The following is an 18,632-nucleotide window of genomic DNA, read 5'->3' as shown; positions in this document are numbered from 1 at the left end:
AGACAGCTGGCCGCTCCAACCCCACACACCGACAGCTGGCCGCTCCAACCCCACACACAGACAGCTGGCCGCTCCAACCCCACACACAGACAGCTGGCTTGGCCGCTCCAACCCCACACACAGACAGCTGGCCGCTCCAACCCCACACACAGACAGCTGGCTTGGCCGCTCCAACCCCACACACCAACAGCTGGCCGCTCCAACCCCACACACCAACAGCTGGCCGCTCCAACCCCACACACAGACAGCTGGCCGCTCCAACCCAACGCACAGACAGCTGGCCGCTCCAACCCAACGCACAGACAGCTGGCCGCTCCAACCCCACACACCAACAGCTGGCCGCTCCAACCCCACACACAGACAGCTGGCCGCTCCAACCCAACGCACAGACAGCTGGCCGCTCCAACCCAACGCACAGACAGCTGGCCGCTCCAACCCCACACACCGACAGCTGGCCGCTCCAACCCCACACACCGACAGCTGGCCGCTCCAACCCCACACACCAACAGCTGGCCGCTCCAACCCCACACACAGACAGCTGGCCGCTCCAACCCCACACACAGACAGCTGGCCGCTCCAACCCCACACACCAACAGCTGGCCGCTCCAACCCCACACACCAACAGCTGGCCGCTCCAACCCCACGCACAGACAGCTGGCCGCTCCAACCCCACACACAGACAGCTGGCCGCTCCAACCCCACGCACAGACAGCTGGCCGCTCCAACCCCACGCACAGACAGCTGGCTTGGCCGCTCCAACCCCACACACCGACAGCTGGCCGCTCCAACCCCACACACAGACAGCTGGCCGCTCCAACCCCACACACAGACAGCTGGCCGCTCCAACCCCACGCACAGACAGCTGGCTTGGCCGCTCCAACCCCACGCACAGACAGCTGGCCGCTCCAACCCCACACACAGACAGCTGGCCGCTCCAACCCCACACACAGACAGCTGGCCGCTCCAACCCCACGCACAGACAGCTGGCCGCTCCAACCCTCCACACAGACAGCTGGCCGCTCCAACCCCACACACCGACAGCTGGCCGCTCCAACCCCACACACAGACAGCTGGCCGCTCCAACCCCACACACCGACAGCTGGCCGCTCCAACCCCACACACCAACAGCTGGCCGCTCCAACCCCACACACCAACAGCTGGCCGCTCCAACCCCACACACCAACAGCTGGCCGCTCCAACCCCACACACCGACAGCTGGCCGCTCCAACCCCACACACAGACAGCTGGCCGCTCCAACCCCACACACCAACAGCTGGCCGCTCCAACCCCACACACCGACAGCTGGCCGCTCCAACCCCACACACCAACAGCTGGCCGCTCCAACCCCACACACAGACAGCTGGCTGCTCCAACCCCACACACAGACAGCTGGCCGCTCCAACCCCACACACCAACAGCTGGCCGCTCCAACCCCACACACAGACAGCTGGCCGCTCCAACCCCACACACAGACAGCTGGCTGCTCCAACCCCACACACAGACAGCTGGCCGCTCCAACCCCACACACAGACAGCTGGCCGCTCCAACCCCACACACAGACAGCTGGCTGCTCCAACCCCACACACAGACAGCTGGCCACTCCAACCCCACACACAGACAGCTGGCCGCTCCAACCCCACACACCGACAGCTGGCCGCTCCAACCCCACACACAGACAGCTGGCTGCTCCAACCCAATGTGAACAGGATGCTGATACACCAGGAGTCTGAAGCCTCTGTACCACATTGTGTTAAGGTCAGCTGCCTTGAAACTAAACCTGTAACACCATCAAGCAAATCAAAGAAATCTCAAATTAACAAACACAAAAACTGAAACAGATCATCACACCAAGCATCTCTTTTGAATGCGCAAGAGTGCTGCAAACAAATGCAAAATATTACATATAATGGCAATCAGAAATAAAAACAGTGGTGCTGGAAAATCTCAACTAGTCTGGCAGCATCTGTGGAAGGAGGGAAACAATTACCATTTTCAGACCAGAACCTGCAGAATGTCATATTGAACTTGAAGTGCTACCTTGATTTTTCTCTTTCTTGCTTTCTCTCTCCAAAATCTGCCAGACCTTTGTTTTAGACTTGTGGAGATTTATAGTTCAGGGAAAATCAAAGTATCTCCATTGGATGTCCTGAAAAATTGCTTCCATCCCCACTACTCTTACAGGAATTGACAAAAGAAGAAACAAAAAGAAACTGAGTGAAGTTTAACAAGCTTGACTAACCATTCAATGTGAGCCATCCTTCACTCTGAAGAAACAAAGTAGAACATGACATCCTCTGTCTGCCTCGCAGCAACTCTGGCAGAAACACATTATATTATTTGGTGATAAATAAATCATACCCTATGGTGGATCACATGCTACTGACACAATCAGACCCCACACTTAAACAATGTGGTGAACACTCGATGAGAAAATGTTAGCCAAATCGCAACTGATTTTCTAAGCCATAAATCTTGGCCTTCAGATTCTTGAGCTCTCCTTGGATCTGCCTTGACTGACTGACTGTTCGACGCACCTCATGAAGGATAGCAAGATCCTGGTCAGGCCCGATTCCAAGTGTTACCTGCAGAGAGAAGGTAAAAATATAATATAAACTATACTTCAGCTGAAAGAAAGCAATGATGCGGAGTCAAGGAGAGAGTGGATCAATCATCTGAATAAGAAATGCACACTGAAATGAGAGAGAGTTAGGTTATCAAAATTACAGAAGCTTGGAAATAACAGGGGAAGAACAAAAATCAGCTTTTCTACTTCTCAGTTGAGGGAGAATTTTGGTATGATTGGCAAAGACATACAAATAACCAGTATTGAGATAGCAGAAAATTTAATTCATTCTCTATGACTCTATTCCTGGATGATAATCAAATCTTTGCTTTTCTCAATCTATTGTGTTCTGTAGCTTTAGTTTCCCTTCACCATGCAGTAAAGTTAACTTTTAGGCTTTGATTTTTGAAACTATTTGAGCAGTATATAAGAATCATGTCCCTGTTCAAGAGGGTACATCAGTTCTAACTTGCTGTACTTCTTGTCACAGTTGAAAACCTCAATTCTGTGCCCCTTGACATTCAATGACATTATCATCACCGAATCCCCTTTAATCAACATCTTGGGGAATACTATTTGACTAGGTACTGAACTGGACTCACCAAAAAAAAAATGAAGTGGCTGCAGAAGAGGTCAGAGACTAGGAGTCTTGCATTCAGTAACTCACCTCTTCGCTCCATCATCTTCAAGGCACAAGATAGGAGAGTGATGGAATACTCCCCATTTTCCTGGACAAGCACAATTGCAACAGTTTGAAACCATCCATGCCAAAACAAACCACTTGATTGGTATCCATTCCCTACCTTTAACATTGACTTAATCAAACACTGCAAATCTTGACTGATCAAACAAAGCACACTGGAAATTCACCAAGGCTGATTAGAAAGCATCTTCCAAACTCATGACTTCTACCATCTAGAAGGACAATGGCAGCAGATTCACCAGAACATTATCAGCTGCAAGTTCTCGTCCATCCATTCATCAACTTAAGTTGGAAACAGATTGCTGTTTCCTCACTGTCACTCAGTCAAAACCCTGGAACTCCCTCCCTACAGCATTGAGTGCCCTAAACCAAAAAGGCTGCAGTGGTTCAAGAACATAACTCACCACCTTCTCAATGACAATGACAATGAGCTGGGCAATATATAGTAACAAAGTCCACCTGCCTGAATGAAATAAACAAAAAATTATGGGAACAGCCTCTGTTTATTTTATTTACATTTATCATAATCTTGTATGTCTCTGTTAAATCTCCCCTCAATTCCCTTTGCTCCAAGGAGAAAATCCTTAGCTTTTCTAATCTACCCCTGGAGCTAAAATCCATCATCACTGGAAACATTGTAGTAAATGTCCTCTACATTCTCTCAAGGACTGTTGCATCCTTCCTAAAGTGTGGTGAACAAAATTGGCCTTACTAAAGCTTTATAAAAAATTAGAGTACATTCCCTGTTTTTGTACTAAATGCCTCTATTTGTGATGCTCATGATTCCCTATGATTTGCTAACTACTTTCGCAATATGTCATGCCACCTTCAAAGATTTAAGCACATTGACTTACAGGTAGTCTGTACCTGCATCTATGACCTTGCCTCTTCCTGATCCACTAAAAGCCATCACTTCATACCTGTCTCCATTAAATTCCATTTTCCACTTGTCTGTTTATACCTTCACTATTTGCTATGGCATCCTTGGCAAATTTTGAAATTTTAATCTTTAATCTAAGTCTTTCATGTATCTTAAAAATGTAGCAGTGTCAGCACTGACACTCTGAAACTCCACTGTCTACCCTTCTCCAGTCTGAAAAGTAACCATTTACCTTGTTGCACTGTTCACTGTCCTCAAGCCAATATTTTATCAAAATGACAGAGCCTCATCTGAACACAAATCAGAACACCTTTGGTGTAACCCAGTGATGCACAGCTGAATCTCTTATATTCCATCAATACACAGTGCTAAATCATATAGTAAACCACCTATAGATAGTTTGGAGTCTCTTCATGCACCCTCATGACATAAACCAGAAGATATCAATAATATATATGGATATAAAATATTAAATACAGGTAGTTCACCAAAATGCGCATTTATTACATGCGATTTGGGAATTGCTAATTTTTAAAAATAATATAAAGCGAACTCTTGTTTGTTGTTACGCAATTCCATCCAGGCACTACCTGAACAGCAACACCCAGCCTCATGATCCTCTGTCCGCAAAATGCAAATGTAGTGTGTTCAGCTAAAACAGGAATATGATGAGCTCTGCAAACCTTGAAACTTAGCTTGAAACTGGGAATTGTAGGTCTACATTTAGAAGGAACTTTATTTCAAACTGGGGGAAAATCTTAAGGACTGGACTTCCACATCGGTACCATGTGTTCAGTCAGCTCGAGCACTTTCTGATGCAGAGGTTCGTAAACGGTACTGTGCTGTAGTCAGTGACTGAAAATGTGTTGCTGGAAAAGCGCAGCAGGTCAGGCAGCATCCAGGGAACAGGAGAACAGAGTCCTTCTTCAGGACTTATGCCCGAAACATCGATTCTCCTGTTCCCTGGATGCTGCCTGACCTGCTGCGCTTTTCCAGCAACACATTTTCAGCTCTGATCTCCAGCATCTGCAGACCTCACTTTCTCCTGTAGTCAGTGACTGTTAAAATGTCAAATTTACTGCATTATTTCATTAAAATATATGATTCAACAATTTAGTTAGACTGTGCTATAGTTTGTGTTAGGCTACTATTTTTGTTTTTTTTGATTTTTACTGATACTTTTCCTGGTTTGCCCTTAACCTGGTTTTTCCCGTTATTCGTGTTGCGCGATTTTCTTTAACATTGTGTTGCACAGGAATGCAACTACCATGTTATAGAATCCCTACAATGTGGAAACAAGCCATTTAGCCCAACAAGTCCACACAGACCATTCAAAGAGTAACCCACCCAGACCCATTCCCCTACCCTATTACTGTACATTTAACCCTGACGAATTCACTGAACCTACACATCCCTGAATACTATGGGCAATTTAGCATGGCCAATTCACCTAACCTGCATATCTTTGGACTGTGGGAGGGAACCGGAGCACCCAGATGAAACCCACGCAAACATGGGAAGAATGATCAAACTCCACACAGACAGACAGTCGCCCAAGGCCGGAATAGAACCCGAGTCCCTGGGGAACTGTGAGGCAGCAATGCTAACCACTGAGCCACCATTCACAACTACTGAGCCATGTTATAGAACAACTATGTGTATGAAGGACAGGTTTGTCATCTCATATTCGGTATGCAGTTTAAGGGGGAACTTGAATGAATTGTCGACTTCAATTGGAGTTGGTGTGCTTAATTTAGTAGCCATTTCTGAGATATGGTTGCAAGGCAATCAAGAGATCAGGTTATAGAGTTAGGGCAGAGTAGAGGAGTAAAAGTCAAAAGCGGAAAGGAAAGACGGGAACCAAAAATCACTTTTCACGATCATCAGATTTTTGAAAGCATTTGGCAATGAAATACTTTGAAAGAGTTTTCCACGTTGTAACAGACAAAACAATCTCTCAGAAACAGCAAAAGTCACATGCTCTGCTTCTGAGGTGCTGAATATTGGTGAGGACACCAAAGATCAATTCTCCAGCTCGTTTGAAAGAGAGCCATGGGATCTTTTATACCTACCTTAGAGGGCAGGCATGGTCTCTGTTTAATGTCTCATCCAAAAGATAGCATCTCCAGCAGTGCAGCACTCCTTTCGTACTGCATTGAGATGTCTGTTTTGATTTTGTTTTCCAAGTCATCAAATTGGTCTGACTTACAGGTGAGTCTGTGACCAATTGAGCCCACAGTAGATGCAAAAACCTTCATAATTAAGCATGAAACAATTTCAATGTAAAAAGAGGACAAAATTATTGGGATAGAGGTTTCTTTGTGGGTTGAATTAGGAAATAGAGGTTTTTAAAATACTACTTGGAGCTATCGATGGACACCCTAATACCAAGCGTGAAGGAGGGATAGAATCATGAAATCCCTACATGGTGGAAGCAAACCATTTGGCCCATTGAGTCCAAAGCAGCCCACCCAGACTCATTCTCTCTCCTATCCCTGGAACCCTGCATTTCCCATGGTTAATCCACCTAGCCTGCACATCCCTGGACATTATGGGCAATTTAGCATGGCCAATACACCTTACCTGCACATCTTTGGACCGTGGGAGGAAACCGGAGCACCCGGAAGAAACACACACAGACACAGGGAGAATGTCTGCGTGGGGTTTACACGACCGCCTGAGGGTGGGATTGAATCCAGGATCCTTGTTCTGCGAGGCAGCAGTGCTCACCATTGTGCTACCATGACAGATAAACACAGGGAAGGAACAAACACAAGTAAAAGTTTGGTGGTTTTAAAAGGGACCTAAAATTTCATATAGACTGGGAGGAACAGACCCTTTAAACGTTAGAGAGTTGGTGAATTTCTCATGACAAGGATGGTTTCATGCAACAAAAAAATATACTCGATCCACCAAAGGGGCAAGAACATTTGATTTAGACTTGGAAGCTCCACGGATCACAGTCCAATTGTCCATGAACATTTACTCAACACAAACATAGCATGATAAAGTTCAGCTTTGTGTTTAAAAAGGAACAGCTACTAACATTATAGATGTTGTAGATTTAAGCTGACTTCTATATAATGAGACAATACAATTAAAGGATCCAATAGCCAAGAGATACTATCACCTAACTATTAATCTAGAAATTCAGCTAACGTTCTGGGGGCCCAGGCTTGAATTCTGCCGCAGATGGTGAAATTTGAATTCAATTTTAAAAATCTGGAATTAAGAATCCACTGATGACCATGAAAATATTGTCGACTGTCAGAAAAACCCACCTGGCTTTCCACCATCGACAAGGCACAAGTCAGGCGTGTAATGGAATACTCCCCACTTGCCTGAATGGGTGCAGCTCTGAAAACACTCAAGATGATTGACACCATCCCAGACCACCACCCATGGAGGGATTTAAACCCAGATTCCCAGAGCATTTGTTTAGTTTCCAGATTAATAGTCTGCCAATGATAGCATGATGGCATCGCCTTGCCATAATACAGTATAAAAGAAAAAAAAGTATACTAAGTTGCAATTACATTAGTCCTGACAAATACAAAGAACAATAAAAGGGTCACAAAACACTGCTCCCTCTTCCCCACCTATACATTGCCCAGTGATATCCCATCTCCCGCCACTCCACCATACCCAATCTGCATACCATTCCCTCTACCCCAAAACACCCCTACTCGCAGTACCCCACCTACACACACACACTCTAACTTGCGGACAGAATGCTTCTTGAATCTTGCACCTTGCTATTCACCAGTCCCTGACTGGATTGCTACTTGACTCATGGTTTGTCTGAGCACTTGAAACGAGTATTGTGTTTTATCCAACAATGTCACCTGGCGACTGAATGGGTAAATGCACTGAGTAATATTAAAAGCAGTGAAATTGGCAGTGACTTCAGAACAAATCATGATCAAGTTGGGTCTTGAGTCAAAATGGAAAGACCCAATGTAATCCAGGGGGTTGTTAATGCTTCAGCTCACCTTGAACAGCTGCCTCTCCACATCCTTCAGTCGCTGTCTCAGCAGTTTGATGTCATTTTTAAAGCCTTCTACTTCCATCCCTCGTCGCTTCTCTAGGGCCTCATATCGTTGTGTCATTAGTTGAAGACGCTTCACTGTTTTATCAGAACGCTCCTAAGGTCAAAGCAAAACACTTTCAGAATTAAGTTCAGACCCTCAAATACTATGCCAGAAAACCTGGAAATGGTTGAACGTTTTGATTCCTTGCTTTTCTTGTAATAAAAGACAACTAATCACAGTTAGACCTCCCTGGGTATGTTATCAAAGGAATGCACAATGTCAACTGTTTTAACATGGCATAAGTGTAATAATAGAGTGAATAGTGTGAGCTATTGCAATTTAAAAGAGAGAAAATGTTATACATTTAGAGGTAAGGAATATGGAAAGAAGTTGACAAGATCTAACAAGAGTTGAGAATGTGGTGTTGGAAAAGCATACCAGGTCAGACAATGTCCGAGGAGCAGGAGAATCGACATTTCGGGCATAAGCCCTTCATCAGGAAACAAGGTCTAACAAGATCTAAGATCTGCTGAAGCATGCAAGTGTTTTAGAATGGTACCAGAATTATAGAAAGCGAAATATTTCCATATTAGATTTAATGGATTGGAGGGGTTGAACTAAACGAAGAGTTTGAATAGGTTGAGACTTTTTTTCCCTGAAACGTTGGAGGCTGAGTTTTATAGAGGTTTATAAGATCATGTGGGCCATGGATAGGATGAATAGCCAAATTCTTTTTCCCAGGGTAGGGGAGTCCAAAACTAAAGGGTGCAGTTTTAAGATAAGAGGGGAAAGATTTAAAACGGACCTGAGGGGTGCCAGAGCAGGTAGTGGAGGCAGGTATAATTAAAAGAATATTAATAAGAATATACCAATCCAGATGTCTTTGAGGGTGACACGGTGGCTCAGTGGTTAGCACTGCTGCCTCACAGCACCGGGGACCTGGGTTCAGTTCCAGCCTCAGGCGACTGTCTGTGTGGAGTTCGCACATTCTCCCTGTGTCTACGTTGGTTTCCTCTGGGTTTCCTCCCACAATCCAAAGATATGCAGTTTAGGTGAACTGCCCATGCTAAATTGTCCTTAATGTTAGGTGCATTAGTTAGGGATAAATGTAGGGAATGTGTCTGGATGGGTTATTCTTCAGAGGATCAGTGTGGACCTGTCGGGCCGAATGGCCTATTTCCACACTGTAGGGAATCTAACCTGATAGGAAGGGTTTAAAGAGACATAGGCCAAACGCTGGCAAATGGGACTAGATCAAGTTAGGATATCTAGTCAGTGCAGGTGACTTGGACCAAAGGGTCTGCTTCCATGCAGTCTAACTCTACTACTCTGCAGTCCTGCCACATCCAATCGTGAATGGTGGTGGGCAATTAAACAACTCACTGGAGGAGGTGGTTCCACAAATATCTGTCTTCAGTGATGGCTGAGAATTCAAACAATCGTCAGCCAGAAATGCCAAGTGGATGATCCATCTTAGTCTCCTCCAGAGGCTCTTAATTAACAGAGGATACTAGAGTTCATTCAAATTGCATTGACATTTGCAGTTTTCATCAAAAGGACTTGTATCAGCTGTGTCTTCAGACCTGTCACTTATTTGGCCTTATTTTGGTCAACCTTTTTGTTTCACAGCAGATAGAAGTTCCATGGTTCATTTTAGGTTCAAAAGTGCAACTTTTGAATTAATTGAACATCTCAAGGGAAGCAATGACAGTCACTTCATCAGAGGTGGGTTAGCAATTCTGAAAAAGAAATTTCCAGCTTCAAAAAGTTCATTATATTGTCAATACTAACACCCAAGCTCACTTTGTCCCATATTTGATTTGACCGTCCCAAAGATGTTGATCACAGTTATTAATATTGCACAAAATATGCTGGTTTAGCCTTGATGTCCAATTCTTTAGAAAAAAAAAAGTCAAACCATGGGAAGGAGTGCAGAAAGGATCCACAAAAACAGTTTTTCGGGACGGAAGACTTCAGTTATGTGGATAGATTGGAGAAGGTGGGGCTGTTTTCCTTCAAGAAAGGAAGGTTGAGTGGAGATTTGATGAAGGTGCTCAACATAGCGAGTGGTATAGACAAGGTAGACAAAGAACAAGTGTTCACAGTAGAAGAATTGTGAACCAGAATACACCAATTCATTCTAATTGGCAAAAAAAACTTCAGCAGCATGTGCAAAAATCTGTGCAGCAAATGATAATCATGTAGAAAGTATTGGAAAGCACCTGGAGAGAGAACACTTGCCAGACTTTGTGAAAACGGTGTGGGAGGGGACTGAGTTATGGGGTGGCCAAGCTAGCTCGCTGAAGATTGGCTTGCTCTGTGGAGGTAGCCAGGAGGTGTCAGGTAAACTAGTCCTACTTCACTCAATTGCCATTCACTGGATAAAATACTGAGAAATGCTCTTTCTTTTTGCCAATGTAACACCACCTGTTTAAAAAAAGAGGGAGGCAGAAGACAGGAATATGTAAGCCTGTTGGCCTGATTTTGGTCATTGATAAGGTTATACAGTCCACTAACAAGGATGAGAATGGGGAGTGTTTGGAAGTGCATAGTAAAGTAGAGCCGAATCAGCATACCTTTGTCGTGCTGACAAACTTGTTACAATTCTTTGAAGGCACAATGGGCAGGTCACACAAAGGGAGCCAGTGGATGTGATCCACTTGGATTTCCAGAAGGCCTTTGACAAGGTGCTGCACAGGAGGCTACTAAATAAAAGTCAATGGTGGTCGAGGCAAGGTACTCGCATAAACTGAGGATTGGCTGACTGGCAGAAGCCAAAGAGTGAGGACAAAGGGGTCTTTTTCAGGTTTACAGCCAGTGACAAGCGGAGTTCCACAGGGGTCAGTGTTGAGACCACAACTAATCATGTCATAATTAAAGATATGGTTGGTACAACTAAGGGCATTGTTGCTAAGTATGCAGATGACACAAAGAAAGGTGGAAGGACAGGTAGTGTTGAGGAGGTGGGGAAGTTGTAGAAGGACTTGAACAGGTGAGGAGAGTGGGCAAGGAAGTAGCAGATGAAATACAATGCAGCCAAGTGTGAGGTTATGCAATTTGGTAGGAAAAATAGAATTCCATACTATTTTCTAAATGGAGAAAGGCTTTGGAAATCTAAAGCATAAAAAGACTTAGGAGTCATAGTTCAGCCTTTTCTTAAGGTTGTTAGTGAAGGAGGCAAATGAAATGTTAGCATTCATTTGAAGAAGGCTAGAAAACAGGAGCAGAAATGTACTTCTGAGGCTGTATAAGACTATTCACAGACTGCGTTTGGAATATTCTGGACAGATTTGTGCCCTGCACCTAAGAAAGGATGTGTTGGCCTTGGGTCAAAAGAAGGTTTACAAGAATGATCCCAAGGATAAAATGTTTGTCATGTGAGAGGCGGTTGAGGACACTGGGTCTGCACTTAATGGAATTCAGAAGGATGTGGTGGGGATCTGATTGAAACGTATGTAATACTGAGAGGCCTGGATCGAACGGACATGGAGAAGATGCCTCCACAAGTAGGAGAGACTAGGACCTCAGGGCACAGCTTTACAGTGAAAGGACAACCCTTTAGAACTGAGATGAGAGGGCATTTCTTCAGCCAGAGGGTGGTCAAGATGTGGAATTCATTTCTACAGAAGGTTGTGGAGACCAAGTCATTGAATGTTGTTAGGACAGAGAGAGTTAGGTTCTTGATTAATAGGGGAATCAAATGTTATGGGAAGGTGGCAGGACAATGGAGTTGAGAAACATGTCAGCATGATTAAATAGTGGAACAGTCTTAATAATCCAAATGACCTAATTCTGCTCCTTTCTCTTATGGTCTTATGGCTTTAGGTCCTCCACATGCTGGATGCCAGTCTTCAGCTAATTAGATTAGTTCCATGTGATATCAAAAAATGGCTGGAGACACTGGATACTGTAAAGGCTATGGTCTCTGACAACATTCTGGCAACAGTTACTGAAAACTTTGTGCTCCAGAACCTGCTGTGCCCCTAGCCAAGCTGTTCCATTAAAGCTGCAAGAATGGCATCTATCTGACAATGTGGAAAATTGCACAGCTACTGCATATACTTGTGTACAGATCAACCTTGTGTATAGGCCTGTTCTTGGCCAGAAATTCTGGTATTTTTCATATACATTTTTAAGTTGACTCTAGTTTTTCCAAGGGTCTCTTCCTGACCATATATACAGCCGTAGAGGGCATGATTTGCACATTGTTGATTCAAACACACATTTTTGATTCAATACCTGCGTCATCACATGTTATACGCAACAGTATATATTTGCGCAACACAATTTTCAAATAGTTAAACTGCTAATAACTGTATGCATACTGTACATATACAGTGTATATAAAATTATGTAATATTTACATATATTTGACCTGTGCATATAAATACTGGTATCTACAGTGTGGCAACCCTCAACCTTGTCTTCCCACTGTTGCCTCAATTTCTCAGAAGTAGGTGTCACATACAATTGTGTTCTGAACTTTTGGAAAACTCTCCCACATTTTTCTGACAAAATGGCATCACAAAGAAACACATATACAGCACAGTTCAAACTAAAAGTTATTGAAGTTGCAGAGAAGAACAACAATAGCGTAGTTGCAAGGGAGTTCTGTGTTCCTGAAAAACGTGTCTGAGATTGGAGGAAAAAAGCCACCAAGTTAAAGTCTATGCCAAAACAGAAGTATGCCAACTGAGCAAAGTTGAACAAGCCACAACTAGAAGAAAAGATTGCTGACTGGGTAATTCAGTGTTGTCAGAATGGAAGCACAGTGACTCGACAATGTAGAAGGATACGTGCCAAAAATGAAGCAAAAAATGATGGAGTCAGTGATTTCAAAGCCAGTGCTGGATGGTGCAGTAGGTATTTGAAAAGGTACGATTTAGTGCTAAAACAGAAAACCAAGATTGCTCAACATCTACCAGCAGAGCTTAATGACAAGTTAATAGGGTTCCAACGCTTTGAAATCAGAAGCCGGAAGAAAAACGGGTAGAGATTCTCATGCATCAGCAACATAGACAAAACCCTAAAGAACTCTGATGTGCCAAGGAGCCGAACTGTGAACAAGATTGGAGCAAAAACTGTTTTAGGTAAGACTACTGGCCAGAAAGAAGTCGATTCAATGTTGGTTGTATGGCAGATGGAACAAAGTTAAAGCCTATGGTGATTTTTAAGTGGAAAACTCTGCCCAAACAGAAATTTCCAAAAGGCTTTGTTGTCCTTGTCCATGAAAAAGGGTGGAGTGATTAAGGTCGCTGCAAGATTTGGCTTCGGAAGGTCTGGAATATGCGACCAGATGGACTAAGAAAGGAAAAAAGCTTACTGGTTAGGGATATGTTCAGATCACACAGAGTGAAGTGCTTAGATTAGATTTAGATTAGATATCCTACAGTGCGGAAACAGGCCCTTCAGCCCAACCAGTCCACACCAACCCTCCGAAGAGTAACCCACCCAGGCCCATTTCCCTCTGACTAATGCTCCCAACACAGGGCAATTTAGCACGGAATCCACCTAACCTGCACATCTTTGTCACCGTGGGAGGAAACCGGAGCACCCGGAGGAAACCCACGCAGACATGGGGAGAATATGCAAACTCCACACAGTCAGTCCCCCTAGGCTGGAATCGATCCTGGGACCCTGGTGCTGTGAGGCAGCAATGTTAACCACTGAACCCCCGTGTTAGCATAGAAATTAAAGCTAACAATACTGACATTGCAATGATTCCTGGAGGCTTTACGGGCACTGTGCAGCCACTGGATGTTAGCATCTATAAACTTTTTAAAGATAGTACAGAAGAAATGGGACCTTGGATGCAAGAAGGGGGGGAGAAAAAGCTTCACAAAGGCTTCACATATGTGCTCCATTACTTGCAACTATATGTAAGTGGATTGTTGAGTCCTGGAAGGAGATGAAAACTGAAATTATTGTGAAAGCCTTCAAAACAATGTGGAATTTCTAATGCTTTAGATGGTTGGGAGGATGACAATTTATCGTCAGATGGAAGCGATGACAAATCAAATAATGTTCCCCTTCAGAGTTCAGATGAAGATGATCCATACAATGATGTGCTTGCTCCAGACGACTGGAATGAATTATTCAGTGGTGCAACAGTGAATTTGAAGTATTGTAATGGACTTCTGCATGTACCAGTAACTTTTGTTTTAAACACTATCCCATAATATTTGTGATGTAGGGAGAGAAGAGTATTTTGCTGTGAGTATCAGTTTTTTGATGTAAAGTTTTAAAATAGTGATGGAAAAGGATAGACCAGATCTAAAAGTTGAAGTTCTAAATTGGAGAAAGGCCAATTTTGACGGTATTAGGCAAGAACTTTTGAAAGCTGATGTTCGCAGGTAAAGGGACGGCTGGAAAATGGGAAGCCTTCAGAAATGAGATAACAAGAATCCAGAGAAAGTGTATTCCTATCAGGGTGAAAGGAAAGGCAGGTAGGTACAGGGAATGCTGGATGACTAAAGAAATTGAGGGTTTGGTTAAGAAAAAGAAGGAAGCATATGTAAGGTACAGACAGGATAGATCGAGTAAATTCTTAGAAGAGTATAAAGGAAGTAGAAGTATACTTAAGAGGGAAATTAGGAGGGCAAAAAGGGGACATGAGATAGCTTTGGCAAATAGAATTAAGGAGAATCCAAAGAGTTTTTACAAATACATTAAGGACAAAAGGGTAACTAGGGAGAGAATAGGGCCCCTCAAAGATCAGCAAGGTGGCCTTTGTGTGGAGCCACAGAAAATGGAGATACTAAATGAGTATTTTGCATCAGTATTTACTGTGGAAAAGGATATGCAAGATATAGACTGTCGGGAAATAGATGGTGACACCTTGCAAAATGTCCAGATTACAGAGGAGGAAGTGCTGGATGTATTGAAACAGGTAAAGGTAGATAAATTCCCAGGACCTGATCAGGTGTACCCAAAAACTCTGTGGGTAGCTAGAGAAATGATTGCTGGGCTCCTTGTTAAGATATTTGTATCATCGATAGTCACAGGTGAGGTGCCGGAAGACTGGAGGTTGACAAACGAGGTGCCACTGTTTAAGAAGGGCGGTAAGGACAAGCCAGGAAATTATAGACCAGTGAGCCGGACCTCGGTGGTGGGCAAGTTGTTGGAGGGAATGCTGAGGGACAGGACGTACATGTATTTGGAAAGGCAAGGACAGATTAGGGATAGTCAACATGGCTTTGTGCGTGAGAAATCATGTCTCTCAAACTTGATTGAGTTTTTTGAAGAAGTAACAAAGAGGATTGATGAGGGCAGAGCAGTAGATGTGATCTATATGGACTTCAGTAAGGTGTTCGACAAGGTTCCCCATGGGAGACTGATTAGCAAGGTTAGATCTCATGGAATACAGGGAGAACTAGCCATTTGGATACAGAACTGGCTGAGGGTGGTGGTGAAAGGAGGCCTGTGACCAGTGGAGTGCCACAAGGATCGCTGCTGGGTCCTCTACTTTTTGTCATTTACATAAATGATTTGGATGCGAGCATAAGAGGTACAGTTAGTAAGTTTGTAGATGACACCAAAATTGGAGGTGTAGTGGACAGCCAAGAGGGTTACCTCAGATCACGACAGGATCTGGACCAGACGGGCCAATGTCTGCTGAGAAGTGGCAGATGGAGTTTAATTCAGATAAATGCGAGGTGCTGCATTTTGGGAAAGCAAATCTTGGCAGGACTTATACACTTAATGGTAAGGTCCCAGGGAGTGTTGCTGAACAAAGAGACCTTGGAATGCAGGTTCATAGCTCCTTGAAAGTGGAGTCGCAGGTAGATAGGATAGTGAAGAAGGCGTTTGGAATGCTTTCCTTTATTGGTCAGAGTATTGAGTACAGGAGTTGGGAGGTCATGTTGCGGGTGTACAGGACATTGGTTAGACCACTGTTGGAATATTGCGTGCAATTCTGGTCTCCTTCCTATCGGAAAAGTGTTGTGAAACTTGAGAGGGTTCAGAAAAGATTTACAAGGATGTTGCCAGGGTTGGAGGATTTGAACTATAGGGAGAGGCTGAACAGGCTGGGGTTGTTTTCCCTGGAGCGTCGGAGGCTGAGGGGTGACCTTACAGAGGTTTACAAAATTATGGGGGCCTGGATAGGTTAAATTGGCAAAGTCTTTTCCCTAGGGTCAGGGAGTTCAGAGCTAGAGGGCATAGGCTTAGAGTGAGAGGGGAAAGATATAAAAGCGACCTAAGGGGCAACTGTTTCACGCAGAGGGTGGTACGTATATGGAATGAGCTGCCAGAGGAAGCGGTGGAGGCTGGTACAACTGCAACATTTAAAAGGCATTTGGTTGGGTGTATGAATAGGAAGGGTTTGGAGGGATATGGGCCAGATGCTGGCAGGTGGGAATAGATTGGGTTGGGATATCTGGGGGTCTGTTTCCATGCTGTACATCTCTATGACTCTAAGTGTTTACCATATATTGTTAACAGTTTCATGTGGTTTCTTAAAATAAAATACTATCAAACTCTTTTTTGTTGTTTTTACTGCTCCTCTGTTTTTATTTCATGAATTGTGACTGGAGGACAGCAAATGTTGCCCCTTGTTGAAGAGGAGGAGTAGAGACAACCCTGGTAATTATAGGAGAAAGTGAGGTCTGCAGATGCTGGAGATCAGAGCTGAAAATGTGTTGCTGGAAAAGCGCAGCAGGTCAGGCAGCATCCAGGGAACAGGAGAATCGACGTTTCGGGCATAAGCCCTTCTTCAGGAATGAGGAAAGTAACTCATTCCTGAAGATGGGCTTATGCCCGAAACGTCGATTCTCCTGTTCCCTGGATGCTGCCTGACCTGCTGCACTTTTCCAGCAAAACATTTTCAGCCCTGGTAATTATAGGCCAGTGCAATTGTGGGTAGAGTGTTGGAAAAGGTTCAATAGGATTGATAATCATAGAGTGAGGAATAAGTTGATTAGGGAGAGTCAGCACTGTTTTGTGAAGGTAGGTAGTGCCTCACAAACCTTATTGAGTTGTTTGAGATGGTGACCAAACAGGTGGATGAGGGTAAAGCCATTTATGTGGTGTATATGGATTTCAGTAAGGCGTTTGATAAGGTTCCCCACGGTCGGCTATTGCGCAAAATACGGAGGTATGGGATTGAGGGTGATTTGGTGGTTTGGATCAGAAATTGGCTAGTTGAAAGAAGACAGAGGGTGGTTATTGATGGGAGATGTTCATCCTGGAGTTCAATCACTAGTGGTGTACTGCAAGGATTTGTTTTGGGTCCACTGCTGTTTACCATTTTTATAAACTACCTAGATGAGGGCATAGAGGATGGGTTCGTAAATTTGTGGATGACATTAAGGTTGGTGGAATTGTGGATAGTGCTGAAGGATGTTGCAGGTTACAGAGGGACATAGATAAGCTGCAGAGCTGGGCTGAGAGGTGACAAATGGAGTTTAATGTGGAAAAGTGTTAAATGATTCACTTTGGAAGGAGTAACAGGAGTACAGTGTACTGGGCTAATGGTAAGATTCTTGATTTGGAGATGCCGGTGTTGTACTGGGGTGTACAAAGTTAAAAATCACCACAATCACCTGATGAAGGAGCGTCGTTCCGAAAGCTAGTGTACTTCCAATTAAACCTGTTGGACTATAACCTGGTGTGGTAAGATTCTTGGTAGTGTGGTTGAGCAGAGAGATCTGTGTCGATGTTCATAGAGCCTGAAAATTGCTGCCCAGGTTGATAGGGTTGTTAAGAAGGCATATGGTGCATTGGCTTTTATAGGTAAGGGGATTGGGTTTCGGAGCCAAGAGGTCATATTACAGCTGTACAAAACTCTGTTGCAACTGCACTTGGAGTACTACATGCAATTCTGTTCACTACATTATAGGAATGACGTGGAAGCTTTGGAAAGGATTCAGAAGAGATTTGCTAGGATGTTGCCTGGTATGGAGGGAAGGTCTTATGAGGAAAGGCTGAGGGACTTGAGGCTGTTTTCGTTAGAGAGCAGAAGGTTGATATGTGACTTAATTGATGCAGATAAGATTATCAGAGGGTTAGATCGGGTGGATAGTGAGAGCCTTTTTCCTCGGATGGTGATGGCCAGCATGAGGGGATATAGCTTTAAATTGAGGGGTGATAGATAGAAGACAACTTTAAGGGTATTTAAATGGTCATTGGATAAACTTATTGAAGAAGATGGAATAGTTAAGGTTGGATGGGCATCAGATTGGTTCCTCAGGCCAGCGCAATATCAAGGGCTAAAGAGTCTGCAATGTGCTGCAATGTTCTATGTGTTGTACAAATACCTGCAGTAGACGACCTGACCACCTGGTATGCCTATTAACTTTTGTACATGTGTAGACCTACATGCACTTTACAGCACTACTACTACAGCAGGCAGAATGGAGACAGTTATTTTGTAGATCAATATTTAATAATGGCCATAATTCTTTTTCCTTTTGTTGTTTATTATTTGAGAGAGAGATCTGGCTCTTGTTTGTCCAT

At 44.0% G+C, this 18,632-nt stretch overlaps 1 protein-coding gene across 2 annotated transcripts in view; it reads right to left on the bottom strand.

Annotated features, from left to right (window-relative positions):
* Positions 1-1,605: 1,605 nt before the first annotated feature.
* The window catches only part of ccdc77 (coiled-coil domain containing 77), a 69,628-nt gene continuing 52,601 nt past the window's right edge, over positions 1,606-18,632 (bottom strand). Inside the window, exons 10-11 of one of the 2 annotated variants that reach the window (XM_043708904.2) lie at positions 8,139-8,291; positions 1,606-2,582 (exon numbers count right to left, since the gene is read on the bottom strand). In XM_043708904.2, coding sequence (XP_043564839.2) covers positions 2,436-2,582; positions 8,139-8,291 — 300 coding nt within the window. In that variant the 3' untranslated portion in view covers positions 1,606-2,435. The remainder of the gene's footprint in view (positions 2,583-8,138; positions 8,292-18,632) is intronic. The other variant, XM_043708903.2, reaches the window with a different exon arrangement.

The sequence above is a fragment of the Chiloscyllium plagiosum genome, unplaced genomic scaffold (genome assembly GCF_037043375.1).
Source record: "Chiloscyllium plagiosum isolate Xiang-an unplaced genomic scaffold, Cpla_swu_hap1 HiC_scaffold_19, whole genome shotgun sequence".
Classification (NCBI taxonomy): Eukaryota; Metazoa; Chordata; class Chondrichthyes; order Orectolobiformes; family Hemiscylliidae; genus Chiloscyllium; species Chiloscyllium plagiosum.
The sequence above is the reverse complement of the archived record's forward strand: the minus strand, read 5'-3'. Positions and strand labels throughout refer to the sequence as shown.